The 14,032-nt window shown below is 40.5% G+C and overlaps 1 protein-coding gene across 9 annotated transcripts in view; it reads right to left on the reverse strand.

Annotated features, from left to right (window-relative positions):
• Positions 1-6,964: 6,964 nt before the first annotated feature.
• Positions 6,965-14,032, reverse strand: part of EBF1 (EBF transcription factor 1) — a 283,775-nt gene continuing 276,707 nt past the window's right edge. For all 9 annotated transcript variants that reach the window (XM_042790406.1, XM_042790401.1, XM_042790405.1 and 6 more), the window contains one exon: positions 6,965-10,143. In XM_042790406.1, the coding sequence (XP_042646340.1) occupies positions 10,112-10,143 (32 nt within the window). In that variant the 3' untranslated portion in view covers positions 6,965-10,111. The remainder of the gene's footprint in view (positions 10,144-14,032) is intronic.

The following is a 14,032-nucleotide window of genomic DNA, read 5'->3' on the forward strand; positions in this document are numbered from 1 at the left end:
AGATGCGTGATTGCATAATGATAGCCACATCCATTCACCTGCCTATCAAAAGCGATGCATTAAAGTTTGAGCTCTCTTCCCATGGGTCCATGAAGAGACATTTGAGTGTTAGCTTATAGTCTTTAACATTCCTCCTAACAGTGGGCTAAGTGCAGTGGGGTTAAACAGAGTCCCTTTTGCTTAGTAATCCATTAGCTAATGGGTGTGTAAGCCCATCAATTTTCTGTTTATTCCCTAACCCCATTAGGGTACACCTGCTGTGCATAAAAAATACACCTGACAAATCAGAGTGATAGTTGAAATAAAATAAATATCAAGTGTTGTTATAGCTGATCCATAGTGTTTAAAGCAGAAAGGGCATAACAGTGATTTGTGAGGGCGGAACAAGATAGCACGTGCTGGCTCACAGTAGCTTGAGCAGGTTGATATAAATCCTCCTGCAATCTTGCCAGTTCACCTGTAGATTCCAGCGCCTCTTTCCTCAGCCCCACGGGTCCCTCTGAAGGGCTGGAGTTCACCGTCAAACACCATCTCCAAAGCACCTTCCAGAGAGCCAGAGCACTGCTAAGTGATAAATTAATTATTTGGGGGAGGGAGGGTGAGGGCTCTCAGGCTGCTCTCCCACGAAGGCAGCCAGAAGCTTCAAATCTGTCTCCGATACCAGGCCATTTGTTTTGTCACTTCATAGGCTTTATTTATTTATTTATTTTACAGCTTGCCTTGTGATTAAGACTGTTGAAACAGCTGTTAGCTGGTAGCAACTTTCGTTGTGCCATTTCCTGGCATCAATCAGGAGACCGTGGGGGCTGCAGTGGCGGTGGGAGCTGCCCCGTGTCGCTCTGCTGGGGCTGGGCGAAAGGCAGCAGCATCCCGGCTGTCCCCGTGGGGCTGCCCGCATTGGGCACACCCCATTGCACAAGGAGAAAATAGGGGAATAACAGCAATTAACCGGTGTGTGCTGGTTTTGGCTGGAGTAATTTTTTTCATAGTAGCTGGTATGGGGCTGTGTTTTGGATTTGTGCTGGAAGCAGTGTTGACAACACAGGGATGTTTTAGTTATTGCTGAGCTGTGCTTTCACAGACTCAAGGCCTTTTCTGCCCCTCATCCCACCCCAGCAGCGAGTGGCTGGGGGGGCACAAGGGGTTGGGAGGGGACACAGCCAGGACAGCTGACCCCAGCTGACCCCAGGGACATCCCAGACCATATGGCGTCATGCTCAGCATACAGAGCTGGGGGGAGGAGGAGGAAGGGGGGATGTTTGGAATGATGATGTTTGTCTTCCCAAGTCACAGTTACACGTGATGAAGCCCGCCTGTCCTGGAGATGGCTGAGCACCTGCCTGCCCGTGGGAAGTGGGGAATGAATCCCTTGTTTGCTTTGCTTGTGCACGTGGCTTTTGCTTCACCTGTTAAACTGTCTTTATCTCAACCCATGGGTTTTCTTACTTTTACTCTTCTGATTTTCTCCCCCATCCCACCAGCAGGGAGTAAGCAAGTGGCTGTGTGGGGCTTAGTCGCGAGCTGGTGTTAAACCAGGACACTGTGGAACTCATTGCCAAAAGCCATTACTGAAATTGAGATTATTGGAAAATTGAGTAAAATAGGGCCTTTATGTTTACAAAAAGAGAAAGAGCACCACCATCACCAACTAGGGAAGCTGCTAACAGTAAGATGAGCAAGACACTTGGTTCAAGGTGGTTGGTCCACTGTGGAAAACTCCCTGGGGCAAATGAATGGGCTTTGAACAAGCCAGTCATTGGCTTTCTGGACAGGAGTTGGATGCCCTCTGCCATCAGCATGCTGAGCAGCCAGGACAGGGAAGGCAGGTGGAGAACAACAGAGAGTCACTAACATCTGGGATACCAGAAGATGGAGAAGCCTTGCAGTCTCTGTGGTTGGGAAAATGTGCATAGAAAGCCTCTCAGGCTGAGGAAAGTTTAGGACCAGGTTTCTTGTTTTGGGGGCACACAGACCAACCTGAGGTGTGAAGAGGACCATGATCACAAACACTGCTACTCCTTTTGCTGTTGAAGAAATGAAATGCTGTGCAGGCTTTCTGCAATCATATCAGGCACCTCAGGGCTGGGGGTCCTGGCAGCGGCAGGCCTGCTCACAGCTGCTAAATCCACAGCTGAGCAAGCTGAAGGGTTCAGCTTGCATCTTAAAAAAAAAAAAAAAAAAAAAAGAGTGAGAAAGAGAGACCAGGTCAACCCGTCCTGCAGTGGAGCCAGTGAATTGCCAAAACCCTCAGTTTGGGTAAAGCGGTGGATGGAGGGTTTAGGAATCTGTCCTGGGTTGCCTGAACTCTGTAACTTCTGAGCACCACTGATGGGATAAGGAGCAGTGATAAAATGAACAAAGCAGGTCATTGCTGTTGGGTTGTATTATCCACAGGGTTTGGCATTTTCCAGCTGAATGCTTGCCTCTTCTTCCTTCCTGGCCCACTGCTGCTATTATTTTTACATCATGACTGTTGAGGAGTGTATCATTCATAACATACCTATCACAGAGAGAATCCTTTTTAAATGCTTAGGGAGATAGAGGGCTACAAACCCTGGGAAATCAGCTATGCCTAATATATTATGTAGAAGTTCTGTAATCATTATTGAACTAAAGTGCATTGAGTAAGTGGATAAAATCAGTCCCACTGTAGCATAAGTCTCCCGAGAGCACAGATAAAAATGCCTCGCACTTAAGTAGAAAAAGGTAACAAAATATTTCCAGTCCCAGCAACTGCATTTTCCCCTCTATATAAATAGGGAACCCTCAGGAGAAGGCAATGATGCAGCAGAGGTTGAAGGCAAAGCTAATGGTGGCAAGGTGGGGGAGCGAGGCAGTGCCTGGGGCAGGCTGATGGTAAGCAGTGTGAGCAACGCTCCGTGGACATGAGGTTGAAGGCAGAGCCCTTCATGGCAGGGGCAGTGGGCAAGACCTGTGCAAAGCTGAGGGGGGATGATATGGGTCTGGGAGGAAGTAGAGATAAAAGCTGCAGCACAACAACTTTCCAGATGAGCTTCTGTGCAATGTTTGTTCTTCCTTTTCCTCTAAACACTGTAGAAAAATGAACTTTTATGACAGGGTTCATCCTGGGGCTGGTTTCCCACAGCTTGTTATGGCTCTCACACACAGGTGCACACACACATATCTGCATTTTTGTGCCTCCTGAGCTAAGGTCTGAGCTGAGCTGTCGCCTTCTTACAGGGGGTCACTGAGGCACCCTCACTGGCAAAGTTATCTCGAGGTTACTCTTAAGCAGTTAACCTCTGCCCCTTCAGTGCACACTTGTACATAGCTACAGACATAATCAGCCGTTGCCTCTCCCATATACATGGTCAAGAGCTGCCAAACTGCCATGAATCACCATGATATGGTGCATTTCTCTCATATACCAGCTGCAAACCCATTGAAACCCTTGTAAGAGCTTACAGTATAAGATACACATTGCCATGAATAAATATGGTCAAATTAGGGTTTCATAGACTTTAAGACCAAAAAAAAAAGTGAATTTCATCCCCTGTATACAAAACTGAGTTTGGCTGAACTGGGATGTGTAAGACAGAGTCTTCTGTATGTTTCAGGAAAGGGTTAGGTGACCATCTAAATAATTTTTTTGATAGAGATGTTCAAATGTGCATCCACACTAGTGATGAAGTTTGGGTCATTATTCGAAAATAAGGAGAAAAATGCATGCTAGAGCATTGTATTTGCTGCTTCTGTTGTAGGCCTACACAAAAAAGCCCCCTAGAATTGTAGTACCTGCTGTTAGGCTGTGACCTGGGTAGTCATCAGCATTCGTGTCCTGGAATGACTATATTAAAGTTTTCTAAGATGTGTGCTCTTTCACATGACCTGCCAATCATGTTGGAGCAGTGCCATAAGCTCTGGTCTAGTTGTATCCTCAAGGGCACCAAGGAGAGCAAAAGAGAACAGGGTTGTGGAGTTGGAGCTATTACTTATTTATCTAAAGTATTGACCTGACCTCCCCTACTGAAATATCAGCATTAGATGCTGGGGAAAAGGGATGCCAGAACCAGCTCCTTCTGGGAAATAGAGGAAACAGAGATGTCAAATGAGGTCCAAATCAGGCAGCATCCCAATGAGATAATGGTGATGGGGACAGGCAGGGAGGTGGCAATGACAGGGAGAAATACAACTGGTGGGTGGGCAAGGAGGCAGCAACCAAACTGACCAAGTATCTTGCTGAAACTCTATATCAGGCTGCCTCACAGCATCTCTGAGATGTTGCCTTATTGTATGGAGTGGACTTTGGATGTTCACTGGTAGGTTTGGGACATTTTTATTACTACAATAGTAATGAAGTGTGTTTGTGAAGGGAGAAATAAAAGTGAGTAGAAAGCAATGCTTCTGTAATGTTGCTGTGGATGAAGCTAAGCAAGTAAATGGTCACAGCTCTGAGATGATAAAAGAGATAGTCCTCACACACTGCCCATCTCCGTGTCTGATCTATGCACCCAAACCCAAGTGAGAAAAGCACAGTGAAATAAAATTTGAAAAAAAAAGCCACTGGGCTTTTCCCTGTAAAGGAGGGCAACTCTCTTAAGTGTGACACTGGAAGAGCTTGGCTTGCTTAGCACAGCAAAGCAAAGACTGTAACAGCAGCATTTCTTTACTAGATATTTAATAGGAGAACTAATACTGATGAGAAGTAATTCAGAAGCACAGTGCTGGTGCAGGACAAAACTGTATAATGTTTTCTCTGCTCTAGAGGAATGGGCTACAGTGACAACTTCCCTAAAAGAGTAATGAGGACAACTAAACTAAGATGCATTTTTGAAAAAGCTTGGCCAATGTGGCATTTGCTAAAGCTCTTACAAAAACTTTTGTCCCGTGAAACTGGAAGAGTCTGAAGCTGAGTTGGGGGCCAAGGATTCTGTGGGAGGCCTCCAACCCATCTTTAGTACAGCAGCATAATGTGAATATTTATGAGAGTGCTGGAGAACAAGGGGCAATAAACAGGAAGGAGCTGAGGAAATCACGTGTTTAACATGAAAAGTGTCTTCAGCTAACCCATGAAATGGCAGAAGATACATGGGCTGTGGTGTTAAGCAGAGTTGTGTAAATGTTACATGAAGCAGCTGTGGCAAGAGACTGGGGAGACAGACTCTAAAAGGAATAAGCACACACAGAGACAAGGCCAGGGACCTAACAGTGAAGGTAGCTCATTTTGCTGAGGTTTCTTTAAGCTAAATAAAAAATTAGAGGCATGTGCATACAAAAATACAATCAATCCCATTGGCAGATGCAAACTATTCCATCAACATGACTACTACAGTTGCTGAAAAATTAAAGAAGCCACCAGTTTAGAGGGCAGCAATAAATTATACACCTCACCCTCAGCCCCCATGCCTACATGTTCTCTGTGACATGACAGAAGACACTCCTCTCCCTTTTAGTGTATGACTCATCATTGGATACATGTCTTACTGCAGCCATACCTGAATGAGCACCCTGCAACTGGTCCTCACATGGTTTGGGTTTGGAGGGTTTTCTTCTGGCATCAAAAAAGCAATTAATCATCTGTTACAGTACTGTCACCCAGGTGATCTCAGTTGATGAACATCATTGGGGCTGACTAGCAGACTCTTCTTCAGCATCCATCTGAACTAGAAGTTTGATGGTTCATGCTATCTTACCTCCCTTACACCTCCACTTTTTCTTTTAAATGTAGTTGAAATTAAATTTTGGACAAAAACATTCTCATTGGAGCCAAAAGGCTGAAGCAGAGCTCTGGTTCTGCTGCACCTAGGACAGGTTGCCTAATATTACATCCTGAATTTAATTTTTAAGACTGCTTTTCAGCTACATGTGACCCAACATCTTTCTAGTGAGCTGAGCACTCATAGAGCCCTTGGCTGCCAATATTCACACCATTTGAAAGAGAATCAGGAGAATTATCTCAGACAGAAAAAACATCTCTTGTGCTGACAGCGTAAACACATTTGTGGTTTGACTTAGCCAACAGGTCTCTTCTCTAACAACTACTGGAGCGGATCTGTTAACGTTTAAGAGAGATCCAACAGTTTACATTGCAAGAAGCCAATTTCATCTGCTTATGATTTTAGCAAATTTAATTTTTTCAAGTAAATTTTAATTTAATTTAAACTGCAACCCTGACATCCCTATTCCTACCTTGGAAATGCTTGGAGCCTTGTATTAGGTGTGGTGTTCAAAGGTTTTGATTGTATCCATACAGGTCTTCTGTATGATGGCCATTCTTCAGACCCAGCTAAGTGCCATTATGTCAACCTTCCAAATGCCAGAGGTAAAGCTCCTTAAGGTCCTCTCCTGCCAGAGATGTACAGAATGATATTAAACACCTGGAACCAATTTAGCAGCTGTCAATTTGTCATTTAGGAAGGGTAGCAGAATGGAAACCCTTTACAGGAGTCCCCTGCATGGCCAAGTCAAGGGGCTAGTTACAGCTCAACATACTTTGCTGCAGCTCTTGGAGCTGGCCAGAAGCAGATCATTTAAGATCTGGTCCTGGAAGTGTTCCCTTTGACTTAAATAATACCAAGGTGAAAACTGAAATCTCCCTGGGTCTCTGGCACTAGGTCTAATATGCCTTTGCCTTGTACTTCGTGGTCTCTGTATTTAGAGAGACAGCTATTTGCAACTGGGTAGCTAAAGCTAGATATGCTCCTGAAATCCACTAGAAAAATATGCTGGCCCTTCAGGCAATCAGTAGAGTTAACCAATAGAAATAATAATGATAGCAGGATGAACATTCAGCATTAGGAGTGAGGATCATTTGAAATCCATTAGTGACAGAGGAAGAGGAGTTTCGGTGCACCAGCATTCACCATGCTTCACTGTGTAATTCCATGAATTTCTGCTTCTCTTTAATTTCAGAAAGACAATTCAGTAGCCTCTGGCTTCTCTATTTTATTTTTTCTCATCTACTAGCTAGCAGAAGCAGAAAAATAAACACACAACTAGGAGCTGTATTCACAGACAGGAAGTAACTTTAATTAAATATTGTGAAAGTTGAAAAGTTTTTACAGCTTGAATTTCTGCAAAAAAATTATAACAATCTCTACAGTAGTTAGTTTCTCTAACAATAGAACTGTACAGTGTGTGTGTCTATTCAAAAAGATTTAGATAAGAAGGTGAAAGGTTAGTAGTTTCAGAGATGACTTCATTTTAGCTGCATCCTAGTACAACTGTGAGGAAATAGGCATACTTTATGCAATCCAGTCATTTTGAAGCTTCACCTTGTTAAAACTGAAATCTGAATGTTTCCACTTAAAGCCATATTCTGTAAACAGCTGCATCTTTTACTTTGTAAAAGATAAGGGTGGTGCAGGGGAGATTTTTATAAATTCCCATTCATCAGATCACTATAAATAGCTGCAACAAAATGAAATTATGCACATTGTCAGAGGATCTTTGGACACTGGCATAGAAGACTACAAACATCAATGGCTAACACTGGTGTCAAAATTGCTATGACTTTGAGTGGAGCTCTACAAGAGTAATTGATGGTGTCACTGGACAAAATATGGCTTTAAATTTGATTACATTGCCGTGCTGTTGCTTACTATGTGAATTAGAATAATCGCTTGGAATACAGAGAAGCAATAAACTGATCTCTCTCACAATTTCCAGTTTTCTCTTCTTTTATTTTCTCACCATGAAAAAAAAAAAAAAAGCCTGTTTTCTTCCCTTCCCCCCCAAAGATCACACTGTGACATTCTAGTGAAAATCAATGCAAAATTCATACAGGAAGCATGCACAGTTGCAGCATCGTTGTAAATGATTTCTTGCTTGACTAGAAAAAAGTTATATTGTTTTAAGGTAACAAAACAGTTCTTTTGTGCTTTTCAATTCCTTTTTTTTTTTTTTTCTTAGAATGTTAGTGATGATTGACAGTTCTGGTGCACAGTACAATGTACAAGTGAAATGAATATGATTTGCATTGTTAAGGCATCCAATCTGCTGGTTTATATTTATGTGAAAGACAGAGAAATATACAAGCAGACTTAAGAAAGAAAGTATTTCCATTGAGTTCTATGAAGTTTCTCCCCATATTTAATGCACAAAAATGCGTCACTCCAAAGAGGAGAAAACCCATGCATATTAATAGAGTAAAACAGCATTAGTTTTTGTTAAGCCTCAAAAGCAAAGGATACATTTTTTTAAAATCTACATAACTAAATGCTACAAGAATAATATGCTACTTTTTGCCATATATTGGAAAAAACTTCTTAACTTACAAATAATACAAAAATAGACAATGGCTTTTGGGTGGAAATTAAAAAAAAATGGAAGCATGGTTTTAAACAATACTAAAAAAAAAAAAAAACCCAAACTATAAATGAAATGTCTTAAAATCACATTTAAACAGCTAATACAACGGTGAATGACCAAACAAATCAGCACTTTTCACATAGCAAACATACACAATAAAATAAACTTGGTAGGGGATAAAAAGCAATGTACAAATTCCAAAGATAAATACATTATTTATATGGATATTTTACAAAATCCCCTTTAAAACAAACAAACAAAAAACAGAAACAAAAAGCTTTTTTTTTCTTTAATTAATTTTGCAAGTATGTGCAAGCTAAAGGTAGTGAGCTCTTTTTGCAAAATATGCAGTAAAATTCTTTTTTTGTGATCTTGAAAAACTGTCTTAAGACATTAAAATGTATAAATAGAACAACAACTTTGGCAAAAAATCACAAAAAATCTACAGTATTTATAACTACATACAAAACACAACAGCAAAGAAAAAATATCAGGTAATGCATCTTCAGAGCTTTGCTGCCTCTTTGACTAATGTTTTTAAGAACACTTCCCAGATAATGATAGCAAAATTTTTGTAAAACAGAAGCTATGGTTTTGATTTGAAACCTTCCTAACAGCCCCACCACCCACCCCCCAAACTCATGTTTCCATTTACTATTCAAAAGCAGTTACCTGTTGCTTAATATATTATGATACAAACTGAGAGGGTCGACTGATACAGGAACAATCCTAGTGGGAGGCTGACAAAAACGTGTGCTTTTAGATTGTGAGGACGTAGAACCGCAGCCGAGTCTGCTCTCATTCTGCCCCATAAAAACAAATATGTCAAGGGGAGAGGGGCTACGCTGAAAACAACCCCCGCTTGACGGCCGCAGTCTGTGTCATTAGATGGCTATGCAAAATCCAAATGGCATTTTATGCACAGCTCAGGTGACACTAAACTTCAAGAAGGCCACTCATTTGGAAAGAGTCTGATGTATAAGCTAGAGCCATGATCATCTAATGCTGCAGTTTTAGCATTCTATCTAGAGGCACTGAATTTTCAGTTCAAGAGGAAATGTGTTAGTTATTTGCATCCTCACCTTCCCTTCCTCCAACTTTTCTTGTTGCATTATTTACACAATTATTTAGCCTGAAATTAAAGACAGAGGTTACTAATCCCACCCTCAACACCCAAAAATATCAACTTTCTAGAGAGTGACATCCGTTTAATTAGACATCATTTAACATCATCTTAGCAAGTCACCACTGGATAAGCAACCTATATGAGCCGACCCTTAATTAAATGGCCATAATTCTTCTACGAAAAACTAACTGGCACTTCTATTCTGTCCCATACAGACTTGTATGTAAATGACACCACTTAATTTTTCTTTACACAGCTTTAAAAAAAAATAAATCATAAATTAAAAATGTGGAGTTCCATCTCTAGTGTCCCTTTTATAATTGTATGATTTATAAAAGACGAATGGTGTTGAGTTAAATCAAGCCTTAAAAAAACACAAATAACAGAAGGAAATAAAAGCAGGACCCACCTCCGCAAAAAAAAAAAAAAAAAAAAGTGTATTTTTTAATCAACATACAATAAATATATCTCCCAGGTATTTGGGATGGACAACTTGAATCAACACCTTGCAATTGTAGATTGTTAATTTCAGTATTTGCAAGGATGGTGATTTTTGTTTTGTTTAAAAATCCGCAGTTATTGTAAGATTCTTCTTTATTTCTTTTTTATTTTTAAAAAGGCCTGAGTAAAAAGTTCCACTCTGGGACTTGTATCAGATTCTCTCTGAAGCAGAATTCAACCTCTTCATTAATAAAATTCTTCAAGGCAATTCTTTCACATGGGGGGAACAATCATGCCAGATATAGCTGTCAGAAGGAAAGGGGAAGAGAGGGGAGAGAGAGAGAGAGGGGAAAAGAAGTTACTTTTGTGCATTATCAAGCAACTTTTAAAATCCTCAAAGCTTTTAAACATTTACTAGCCACATACCCAGCTGTACTGTGTATTAAATTTATATGTAAGTATCATCCAGTAGCGATAACTACGTACACAGTAATCATGGGAAGCCTCGTTCTGATCAGAAAGCGGTTTAAATTGCAAGTGACCGCTGAAATTAGTGAATTTCTTGCAGAAAAAGTGCACTTAGTCAATATCAGAATCAGACCCCAACTTAATTTTCTGATTTTAATTTCAAAATCTTGAAATGCTCAGGAGGCTTAAACCTGACCCAGCCATTGCCACATATTCTACTGTTCTTTTAAAAGCAAAGCAGATACTTGCTCCACATACAGGAAAATGGCTGGAGTCCCATACACCACCAGTATTACAGACCTGGTAGGGTGCTTGTTGCATTAGACACACTAACAGTAGTTCATTCTCCTATGCCAGTTTTCTCTTATAAATTCAGTGTTCAACCCTGGGACTCATGTACATATTTCCAGGTGCTCAGAAAAGGACTTAAACATTCAAATCCAATTTTCAAATTAGAATATGTCCTTAACTGGTGGTTTAGCAGACCAGTGTCTCATGGTTTTATTACACTTGTAGCAGACATCACCAACTACATTGAGTGAGTCATATGTTAATATTAATTTAGAATGTCTTCTCTTTTGCTGGTTAAGTTGAATCATCAGTATTTATTATGCTTCCTAACCTAATTTTATATGAAACCACCACCTCTCTTAAAGAGGACACCTTCATTAAAAGTCAACAGGTACAGTCTTCCACCTAGCTTGACTTCCAGCTTGATCTCCCTCTATTTACCAGGGACTCGACTCTATTCAGATCAGTCACACCAAGTGTCCAAGTGATATACTGTGAGCAAGCACATCATTACAGGATGTAGTCATGCAAGTTTATGATAAAAACTGTAACAACAATGCATCTTTAAAATACCAGTTGTATGTTATTTGCCAAAAGGTAGAAAACAGATTCGCATTCAGGTTGGCAGCACTTCATGGGCACATTATTTAAATGCTAGAACTGCCTGCCATCTCAGACATCTGGACATGTAATTTCTTAAGGAAGAACTCAACCCTGTGACTGGTGCTGATTCATTGTGCTTTAATTACAGCTGCAATTATTTGATAAGAACAGAGCCAAAGTAAAAGACTCACAGATTTGGGGTTGGAGGGGGATAGGAGGGAAATGTTTTCTCCACAAACACCACCATATGTGCAAGAATTACAAGTCTAATCAGCAAGGGGAGAACAGCTCGAGTAAACTGCACTGATTAAATGAAATAAAATGAGAGGAGAAGGCGAGAATGCAAAACACATCCACATGTTTGCAACAGGCCATCCTCAGCAGTGACATGTTGCAACTATACAGCAGCATTTCAATTCTTGGAATTTATCATTCAGAAATGGTTTTATGTGGAATCACTGTACTGATTGTTTCTGCTCCACATAAGGGTTCTTCAAGGAGCTGAGAATGAGGCTAAAAAGGATAGAGAGGTGAATTAAGTTGCTTTAAGCCCTACAGGAAGACACTCAAGTGAGTAGAACAGAGGACACCACTGTGTCTTAGATGTTCCCTGCTGAGGTATTTCCTGTCATGGGCTTTTTTGGCTCCACTATGGAGATAATCAGAGGATGCATTTTCATATTATCTCCATAGCTATGCTGTCTCCTTCATCTCAAATCATAGGATGAATTCAATATTGCTTTTTTTTTTTTTAGAATCCTTGCGAATTTAATCAACACTGGGTGAAACAACAGCAGCTTTGTTTAAAAACGTTCTCAAAGGGTTTTATTTCAGCAGTGTCTCATAAAACAAGTGCTGAATCCTCACAATTCGGCTGTCCCCTTGGTACGTGTGACTGAAAATGAAGCAAACTCAAGCTAAGCAATGGTCTTACCGTTGTGGTTGCTCCCTACTCTGTTCTTGGGGTCCTTACATGTGGGCCGGGGTATGGGCCTGAATCTCTATGGCTTCAATAAAATAGATATTGACACTGACAGATACAGTCGACCAGACTGTAATTCTTCTGTGGCAGCCTATAAGGCAGCCACCTGCAGCTAAGGGTGAGAGTGTAATTTTCCCTATCTGAATATATAAAAGACTCATGTGGGCATGGACCTGAGACACACGTTTTGTCCCAGTTCTCCTTCTAGCTCATTGTATTACATCAAGCAATTTGATTTGTTTCTGTTTCTTACCTGAGGATAAAAATCTTTATCCTTACTAGTAAAGCACTTTGAGATTTCTGGATGGCAGTTGTTTAGCAGAATATAGGGGTGGGACTACAGTGCTTGGACATCAGTACTATACATTACAGTGCAGAGAAAAGCAATACTGACAACAGCACTTTTTCCTTTACTATTCAGATAATCAAGGAGTTGAGCAGATGGGAATGGGTAGATTCTTCCTACATGTGATGAGTGCAACTGAGCAGACTCATATGGATAATTAATCCTCTGTGCATACTATTTCAAACTTTTTTGACCTTTTCAGCCCTTTCTAAATTTTAAGTTCAATGAAACTTTAAACCGATATGCTGTTTTGCTTTAGAAAAATTACCTATGCTTTGTAAAATGTCAAAATATTATTCCAACAAAAAATTATCAAGCTAAAAGATTCATCAAAACCAAATCAATTTCATCAAAAAGTGGTCAAGAATTGTCTCTCTGTTACGATAGCACAGCTGCCTACCCTGGGTAAGAGCCCAAACGGAGGTGACATAATTGCAACTCCTCCTTTCATGGCTTAGACATTTCCCTGTAGTTACATATCAGCCACGCACCTTTTGCCACTGGAAACAAATGGTACAGATGCAGGTCTTAGCTCATTTTTTTCAAAGCATTATTGTTTTTGAAGAGCTCTGAAATTCTGAATTAAATTACAAGGCAAATGGCAAGTGATATCTTTTCTGCCTAAAAGCTTTGATATTTCCATTCTTTCCAAGTCTTCATTTATATCACTCTAGTTTTATTTCTGTAAGTGCTGCATCTAGTCATGCAAATTCTCTCAGCTGTAGCATGTTATTGATCCTGAAAACAGAGATATCAGTGGGAAACAGTGGAAGTATGAGATCACACCACCTCCGAAAAGGGAGGGCATAGAGCAGAAAAACTCCCACCAATGGGCATTATTTCTTCTATCATATACTAATTTGTATTTGCTGCTAGCAAATTACAGAAATAATGTATTCTGAGTTTTACAAAATTGCATGGCGAAGAGAACAACAGATAAGCCTAGCTGTTGTTTTAGTGAGTTCTGCGGATATCTAAGCTACATAAGGAAAGCTTGATTGCTTTCTGATGTATCCAGAAGCCCAAGAGAGATAAGACAGCCTCCTTATACATGGTTGTTTATTTAAGCAATAAGGCACAACAGGCAGTGAATTTCTGAGTGAGTATTACAAGCCTCAGGTGGTGTCAGAAGGCATGGGACTAAATGCTGTGTGTCTTTAACTCACCAAGAAGTTCAGTGACAACCCAGAAATGAACCATTACTTGGTCTCTCATTCCTATTATGAAAACTGAATTACTAAATAAAAATAAGGGGAAACACTCAGATCTGTGTGGTTTCTGGGCATTACAGCTCTAGATGTGACATAATGAGGAGGCAGACAGCAAGCTTCAGTTGTGTCTGGTGCTCTCAGATTTTTCCATAATTGCTTTTCGTAACTGAGTATGTGGAATCTGAGAATTCTGTGTCCTGTGAAAGGAAAAACAGTGCCTGAAAAAGCTTTCTCCTGTTAGTTGCTTTTTCTTGCCACCCCAAACAGCAAGTTGAGACAAGGTGAAGAGAAGA

This window comes from Tyto alba, unplaced genomic scaffold (assembly GCF_018691265.1).
Source record: "Tyto alba isolate M040663 unplaced genomic scaffold, T.alba_DEE_v4.0 Super-Scaffold_17, whole genome shotgun sequence".
Lineage (NCBI taxonomy): Eukaryota > Metazoa > Chordata > Aves > Strigiformes > Tytonidae > Tyto > Tyto alba.